This window comes from Lontra canadensis, unplaced genomic scaffold (assembly GCF_010015895.1).
Source record: "Lontra canadensis isolate GAN:19392208 unplaced genomic scaffold, GSC_riverotter_1.0 scaffold35, whole genome shotgun sequence".
Lineage (NCBI taxonomy): Eukaryota > Metazoa > Chordata > Mammalia > Carnivora > Mustelidae > Lontra > Lontra canadensis.
The window spans coordinates 7,028,038-7,036,544 of NW_022631029.1; the positions used below are offsets into that span (position 1 = coordinate 7,028,038).

Genomic DNA, 8,507 nt, shown 5'->3' on the forward strand with positions numbered 1-8,507 from the left:
TCTACTGGGTAGACACACCTTTGTTTCAAATAAAAGGTGCCCCCTCCCCTAGAAGGCAGACTTATGCCAGGTGCATAGCATGGATTTGGGCCCACACTCAGCTCTGTCACTGGGTGCTTTTATGCACTAGACAAGATGCACACTGTGTGTGAACCTTCTGGGAGATTTCTGCACAATTCTCTCTATTTAGCATAGACCAGGAACTGGGTTCGGGACAGTTTTGTTGTTGTTGTTCTTTAAAATTTATTTTAGAGAGAGAGCAGGGGGAGGGGCAGAGCAAGAAAGAGAGAAAATCTCAAGCAGACTCTGCACTGAGCATGGAGCTCCACGTGGGGCTTGACCCCATGACCTAATCATGACCTGAGCCAAAATCAAGAGTCAGATGCTTAACCAACTGAGTGACCCAGGCATCCCTGGGACAGGCTTAATTACTTCACTTAAGGAGAGAGAGAAAGCACCTAGAACAGTGCTCTTAGCCTTCAGGATTTAGTAGAATGCTGACTTTTATTAAGAAAGATAGGCCAGGGATGCCTGGGTGGCTCAGTGGGTTAAGCTGCTGCCTTCGGCTCAGGTCATGATCTCAGGATCCTGGGATCGAGTCCCGCATCGGGCTCTCTGCTCAGTGGGGAGCCTGCTTCCCTCTCTCTCTCTCTCTCTCTCTCTCTGCCTGCCTCTGTCTACTGTGATCTCTCTCTGTCAAATAAATAAAATAAAATCTTTTAAAAAAAAAAAAAAAAGAAAAAGAAAGATAGGCCAAATGGTGCTTATAGAGAGTCACTGCATTTTCCAGGCAAGTCAGTTAGGCAAGCTCCTTGAGAAAGACAAATAGTTCTCAGAGAAGAGAGGAGCCATTATTTCTCTGAATCACCCATGAACATTCTTGAAAAGAGGTAGATAGAGAGCTAGATCCCAGAGCAGGCGGCAGTGAGGAGCTAGGTCCTCAGGTGGGTGTGGTGCCTGCAGAGATGGTGCCATGATTCCCAGGCCTCCCTGCTCCCAGGAGGTCTCCAAGAAAAGGCTGGGAAATGCCACCAGTCTTCACAGACCGACAGGCTTGTGTCAGGCTGGTCCTGGGCCTCCTGGTCCTGCTGCACAGTGGATGCCTCCCTCTGGGCTGTAGTGCACGGGCCCACAGCGCAACTGGGGCTCCTCTTCCTCATACCAGCGCTGTTCACTGAAGTCAGGGAAGAAGGCTGCAATCTCTCTACTGGCTGAAACCACAGAGTCTATAAGGAGAGGTAAGAAAGAGAAAGGGTTCTCATAGGGAGTGCAGGATGGAGGCAAGAGGCAGTTATAATCAGATTCAGAAACCTGAGCCTCTAGTTCTGCCTGACCCTCGGTCCTGGGGCCACATCTGCTGAGCAGGCCACAGGGGCCAGAAAGGCCATTGGGAGGAAAGTGCACAGCAAGGTTACCTGGCTCACAATTCCACCATATGGCCCGAGCACCAATGGCAAACCATCCTCCCTTATATGTTGCTGAGGATAGGGGAGGTAGACTCACCAGAGCCATGGGTTGTGTTGCGGGTGTCAGTGAGGCCGAAACTTCCACGAATTGAATCTGGGGCCACGTGACGTGCTCGAAACACTCTGGTGGGTCCCATCAGTGTCCTCCAGAGCTGGATGGCATCCTTGTGGGCCAGGATGTAGGCTCGGATTGGCCCGCTGTATACAGGAGGAACACATGTCAAGAATCTGGCTGTGTGGCTGAGTAGGGCGCACTGTGAGCAGGGCACGAATAAAGGCACACTATATCCTGAGAGATACCCTGCTTTTCTGGCTAAGTACCCGTGCTGCTTCAAGTTGCAGGTGGTACAAGGCCACTGTGGGTGTACACGAAAGGCCACAGAGGTCAGCAGAGTTGTTAAGTAGCATTCACCAATACTGTTCTATAGCCATTGGACCACTAACCAACATGGGACAGGGGGCTACCAGGTCGGTGTTGGTTTAGACATGGTCCCAAGCCATGTTTCTTCAGACACTTAACACCGATTACAACTTTAAAGAGTGTCAAATGAATTCAACAAATTTAGGGAGCAGGGGGAGGTAAATCTTGGTGCATAAAGATGCCGAAATGAAAATGAGAAGTACCTGGCCATGAACTCCACCAGCCGCTGATAGAAAAAACGCCCTGCAAAGAGAGAGTAACTTCATCAAGACACTGGTGCCCAAGAGAACTTTTAGTACTTGTGCCTCCTTACTTGGAATAAGAAAAGCTGTTTTATTTTATCTTTTAAAATATTCATCCACTTTAGAGAGAGCGTGCAGATGGGAGAGGCAGGGGTGCTCCATGTTGAGCATAGAGCCTGACATGGGGCTTGATTCCACAACCCTAAAATCATGACCTGAGCTCAACCACCTGCACCACCCAGGTGCCCCCATAAAAACTCTTTTAGAGGACTTTGGAGTCTGACATATCTGGGTCTGAATCCAGGCCCTGTCACTTACAACCTATGTGGTTTCAGATAGGTCATTAACTTCCCTACCTCGGGTTCCTAATCTATGTACTGGAGACCTAATGATATCTATGTCATAGGGCTCTAGAGAAAATTCAATGCAACCATGAGCATTAGGACAATGTCTAAAAGAGTAAACATTCACTATTAACTACTGATATCATCAGGACATAAAACTAAATTTCTGGTTGGGACTAGGAAGTGGAACCCTCCTAGAAAAAATATATATATTTGTAGGGAGAGGGTGGTTGGGTTATGGACATTGGGGAGGGTATGTGCTGTGGTGAGTGCTGTGAAATGTGTAAGCCTGATGATTCACAGACCTGTACACCTGGGGCAAATAATACAGTATATGTTAATAAAAATAATTAAAAACATATATATTTTAAAATATTAATTAATTAGTTAATTAACTAGAATGAGAGAGCGAAAGAGAGCACAAGCTGGGGGGAGGAGCAAAGGGAGATGGGACAAGCAGACTCCGAACTGAGTGGGGAGCTGACGCAGGGCTCGATCCCATGACCCTGAGGTCATGACCTGAGCCGAAATCAAGAGTCAGACACTCAACTGACTGAGCTATCCAGGTGCCCCCTGGAAAGTAATTTTAAAAGAATGATAATCATGAAAAGTTTGTATATAAAGCACTTTAGAATGGCTGCAATTTGACAGCTGGTAGGTCAGAGACAGCCTGCCATTGAGCATCCAGGTGAAAATCTCTCTTGCGTACATCTTGGGATAGAGAAGCCTCCCACTCAGAGGACTGCTGATCCTACCTTCATGCTCTTTGTAAAACTGCCGGCATTCTTCTTTTCTCCACAGAAGTTCTCTCATTCGTACAATAAGGAACTTGTTGCTCAGAATCTGCTGATGAACAGCCTGGATAAACATCACGTCAAAGACAAAAATTGGTCAAAGTGACCATATGAGTGAACAGGAGACCCGGGCTGACCACAAGAACCACGAGGACCCATCAGAGCCCAGGACATGAGGGTCTGTCCCATTGTCAGGTCAGAAGAGAAAGATGGTGGAGGTGAGGTAAAGACCTTTGGTCACATGGCCAGAGCATGAGCCCCGGGTGCAGGGGGCAGGAAGTGCATCTCTGTCCTTCTGTTCCTACAGCTCCTTGAGCAGAAACCCACACAACCCCCCTTCAGACCATCATAAAAATCTCTTGATATTGGTCCTGACTTGAGTTTGTCCCATTCTCTCCAAACCATCACATTTGACAGATTAAAAGCACCATAACTTACATGTCACACTCTGGTCAGAACCTTATTCATAGAATGAGGTACAACTACTTTAGCCCAGTGCTCAAGGCTATACTTTCCTTGCCCTCCACCTCTTCCAATTCTAGTCCCACCGGCCCAGTCTTCCTGTGGCCCCCAGATCCACCACATATGTTCCTGCCTCAGTATCTCCCTCTGTGGAACATCTGCCCCCCACCATGCACTGACTGATGTCCACCCTTCCTCTGAGCATGGCCAGGTCCCAACACGTCGATGCCACCATTTCTGACTGCTCTGGTCTTCCTTTACACCACAGTCAGCTTACCTAGCAGAGCTGCTCAGTTAGTATTTATAGAACTACTGTAGGTAGAACCCTACAATGACCCTCCCCCAGTACCAACAAGATTCTGCACCCTTCTCTCCAGGACTGTGAATATGAAGCAATATGATTGTAACATTACATGGCAAAAGGGATTCTGCAGGTGTAATTGAGGTTGCCATCAGCGGACTTTGCTTTATTTGCTTTTTAAGATTTATTTATTTCTTTTAGAGAGAACATTGTTGGGGAGGGACAGAAGGAGAGGGCGAGAGAGAAGGTGAATCTTGAAAAGATTCCCCGCTGAGTGTGGAGCCCAACATAGGACTAGATCCCATGACCCTGAGAGAATGACCTAAGCGGAAATCAAGAGTCAGATGCTCAACTGACTAAGCTAGCCAGGCAGCCATCAGTTCACTTTGCTTTAATCCAAACAGAGATTATCCAGAGGAGCCCAGTTAATCACATGAGCTTTTTACTTTTTTATTTTATTTTTAAAGATTTTATTTATTTATTTTTGACAGAGAGAGAGACACCGCGAGATAGGGGACAGAAGCAAGGCGAGTGGGAGAGGGAGAAGCAGGCCTCCCGTTGAGCAAGGAGCCTGATGTGGGGCTCGATCCCAGGACCCTGGGATCATGACCTGAGCTGAAGTCAGACACTTAACGACTGAGCCACCCAAGTGCCCCAATCACGAGCTTTTTAAAAGCAGAGTTTTATCTGGCTAGAAGTCAGGTTTAAAGCATGAGAAGCACTAAATACACTGTTGCTGTCTTGAAATGGAGTGAGCCATGTGATGAGTAATGTGAGCGGTCTCTAAAAACTCAGAGCAGTCCTCGCCTGAAGGCCAGCAAGGACATGGGGACCTCAGTCTTATAACCATAGGAACCAATTTCTGCCAACAACCTGAATGAATTTGGAAGTGGATTCTTCCCCAGACCCTCTAGCTAAGTACCTGGTCAGCTGAAACTTTGACTTGGGCCTTGAGATCCTGAGGAAAAACCCACCTGAGCCTACTGGACCTCTAAATTCTAGAATTGTGAGATAATAAATGTTATTTTAAGCTGCTAAGTTTATGGCAATTTGCTGCTAAGTTTGTGGTAATTTGTTGCACAGCAACAGAAAACTAATATACATGCACTGTCTTGAGGTTTGGTTCTTCTTATTGTATTGGATCCTTATATTTTTAATCTGCCCCAATTCTCCAGTAGATTTTTAGTCTTCTTAGGGTCAGAGTCCACAGCTCCTAGCTTTGTGTCTTGCACAGGACTGTGCTATCAGTCTTCACAAGTGGCCCCGTGGCACCAGAAAGAGATGCAGTGCCCAGGGCATACAGTAAGAGGTTTAGGATTCCTTCTTACCTCCAGAATCAGGGGGTGAGCAACAGCATCAGGCTTGATCAGGGCCAGAGTAAGCTGGAGAGCCTGAGGGCTCCGCAAGATCGAGGTCATCTCACTCCTGCCATCAGAAAGCTGGATTAGGGACCTATCAGTGGTGTGCTCCCCACCCTCCCTACTCCAGAGCCACACTGCCTTGCAAGCCCACAGGGATGTCACTCCCAAAGCCTGTGGCAGTTACATACAAAGGAGTTAGCTATTCAGGAGAAATTCAAGTTTAGACACTGCCTGTCTCTGCCAATATTCCCTTCACTTCCTAACTTTTCTTTGTGTTTTAGAGGATTTATAATTTACATTGCCAAACAGCCTGGCCACAAAGGTACAATAACTGTTTCCTTTAATAAGGTCTTCTATCCCACAGTGTGCTCCCATCAATCCTAGAATTGGAAGATTGGATGGACAAGAATTGGGACCTTGCCAGGATACCTGCAGAGAAGTTTGCTGGATATATACCATCTCTTATCTAATCTTACAGATAGGTCAGGATCTCCCCTGCCAAAATCAAATCCTTTAATATACTTGGTTGTCCTCAATGGCAAGGCTTGTGGACATGCAACTCCAAGGTCCAGGACCAGTTGTAATTGTTTCGTATCTGAAGCTGCCGAAACAGTGCCCACGACAAAGGTCAGTTTAACTGACTAACTGAACCTATACAGTCGTATCTGTCCATCTTTGTATTCCTAGAGTCTAGCATGGTGTAAGAGCTCAATAAATAGTTATGGAAATGATATAAGAACATGAAAGTATTTTTTTTTAACTGGACTAAGATGGGGCGCTTGGTGGCTTAGTTGGTTAAGCGTCTGCCTTGGGCTCAGGTCACGATCCTGGAGTCCCAGGATTGAGCCCCATGGCTGGATCCCTGCTCAGCTGGGGGTCTGCTTCTCCCTCTTCCTTTGTGCTCCCCCTGCTCCTTTTCTCTCTCTCTTCACTCTCTCAAATAAATAGTTTTTTAAAAATAAATAAACTGGACTAAGAATTTGAGGTCTCTCCCAACTGTGAAATGCTATTCACATGTGAGAAATTGATCATTTGATCAGGACCAAGAACTAGGTCTCAAAAGATTATCTGGCGGAGCTCCTAAATTTAGCAACAAATATGGAGAAGGCTCCCATGAACACACACAGGGTCAGTATGGACAATGTTCTCATTTCTCTCAGGCTTAAAGTCCGACAGTCATGTCAAAGGCAGTGCTAGGGTCTCCCCTACTCATGTCCTTTCTACAGTTTTCAGCTGGATGATCCACTCAAACCACAAAACTAAGTCTAGTCTAACTGGTTCAAGATCAGCCAACCCACTCTCCCTAATATCCCAGGTTGTGAGTAACCCAAAAGCAAACCAAATCTTCACCATAATCTAGGGAGAGATATCCCTGACCCCTCCCCACCCTCACTCCACATGCACATTCATCACCAGACTCCTCTCCTTCTCCAGGGCCACCACCTCAGTCCAAGACATCATCAACCCTCCTGGGACTCCTGCAACTCCTCCACGGCCTCTCAATTTCTACTCCTGCCAGCCTCTACAATCTGTTCTCCGCTAAGCAGCCAATGAAGGAAAAATACAAATCTAATTATATCACTGCACTCCTTAGCCCTTTGCCTGAGACGTTTCCACAGTCCAGAATGTGCCTCCTCTTGTAACTTCCTATTCACCCACTAGATCTTAGCTTACTTCCACTATTAAATTTTTTTTTTTAAAGATTTTATTTATTTATTTGAGAGCGAGACAGTGAGAGAGAGCATGAGCGAGGAGAAGGTCAGAGGGAGAAGCAGACTCCCCATGGAGCTGGGAGCCCGATGTGGGACTTGATCCCGGGACCCCAGGATCATGACCTGAGCCGAAGGCAGTCGTCCAACCAACTGAGCCACCCAGGCGTCCCTTACTTCCACTATTATATAGCTTTTTGGACATTTTCTTCAGTTATGTCTCCACCCGTTAGGTCAGGTCTATTAAAGCAGGGGTCTGTTTTGCTCATCATATTATTCCCAGTACCTATGCCAAGTGCCTAGTACATAGCTGCCTCTCACAGTATTTGTTGAATGAATGAATGAATGAATGACCAAATGAACCTCCTTCAGCTACTGCAAGGCCAAGCTGCCAGGGGCTCTCCAGGAAAGGATGTTGTTCCTTTCCTAATGCCAGCTAAGTAAAGACAGTCTTTAAAACAAATGCTGGGGGCACCTGGGTGGCTGAGTGGGTTAAGCCTTTGCCTTCGGCTCAGGTCATGATCCCAGGGTCCTGGGACCGAGCCTCGCATCGTGCTCTCCGCTCCGCGGGGAGCCTGCTTCTCCCTCTCTCTCTGCCTGCCTCTCTGCCTGCTTGTGATCTCTGTCAAATAAATAAATAAAATCTAAAACAAACAAACAAACAAACAAAAAACAAATGCTGACAGGTCAAGAAAATCGCTCAACTTTAAATTTCCTCTATCAGAGAATCGTTACAGAAGTTGCCTGGGCATTCGCCTCCACGCCTGAGGCGCCCATTCCTCTGCTTCCAGGTGGGCAATGACCGAGCCCCCCTCCTCCCAGGCGCCGCGGGGGCCTGCAACCCCTCAACTCTGTCTCGTCTCCCCATCCCCTACCCTCACCCCGACACCTGAGGCCCAGCTCCCCAACCACCAGGCTCTCAGCCCCATTTCTTGACACCAACCCCTCTCCTCGCTGGCCCTCATTTCTCCGGGCCTACAGCCGCGCGACTCCTGGCCTTCGAAGCAGGACCTAAGCGCACCCCAGATCCAGGGCTCTTCCGACCCCAGCCCAGCCGGAGTTCAGGTCTGGAGCCACCTGGTCCTCCAGCGCGGAGCCCGGCCACCAGGCACTGCGATAGCTAGCCTGCGCGGCCCCCGCGGGGTCCTTCGGGCGTTCGGCCGGGCAGCCTGCTGGGGGTCCTCGCCGGGAAGCAGCGGACCCAGCCGGTCGCGGACGCCGGGTGTGTGAGGTCCGCGAGGGGACGGCGCAGTGAGTGGCAGCGGCCGGGCTCAGGCGAGGCGGCTTGCAGCACGAGGTCCGGCCACGCCGGTGGCCCTTGTCTCTCCCCATGGGCTTGTCCCGTGCCGCACGAGAGGACAGAGCCGTCTCGGGCGGGAGCGGCCTCTTCGAGGTGGCGCTCGGGCG

At 48.6% G+C, this 8,507-nt stretch overlaps 1 protein-coding gene across 4 annotated transcripts; it reads right to left on the reverse strand.

Annotated features, from left to right (window-relative positions):
* Positions 1-756: 756 nt before the first annotated feature.
* NME6 (NME/NM23 nucleoside diphosphate kinase 6) lies at positions 757-8,307 on the reverse strand. Of its 4 annotated transcripts, XM_032867935.1 has the most exons (7): positions 8,044-8,276; positions 5,730-5,820; positions 5,359-5,455; positions 3,229-3,331; positions 2,091-2,130; positions 1,504-1,664; positions 757-1,226 (listed from the first exon to the last, which is right to left on the reverse strand). In XM_032867935.1, exons 3-7 carry the CDS (start codon positions 5,446-5,448, stop codon positions 1,060-1,062), a joined length of 561 nt encoding a protein of 186 aa, XP_032723826.1. In that variant the 5' UTR covers positions 5,449-5,455; positions 5,730-5,820; positions 8,044-8,276; the 3' UTR covers positions 757-1,059. The 4 variants fall into 4 exon arrangements, with proteins under 4 accessions (XP_032723826.1, XP_032723828.1, XP_032723825.1 ...); XM_032867937.1 differs by lacking the exon at positions 5,730-5,820 and having other exon boundaries at positions 8,178-8,307; XM_032867934.1 differs by lacking the exon at positions 5,730-5,820.
* Positions 8,308-8,507: the final 200 nt, after the last annotated feature.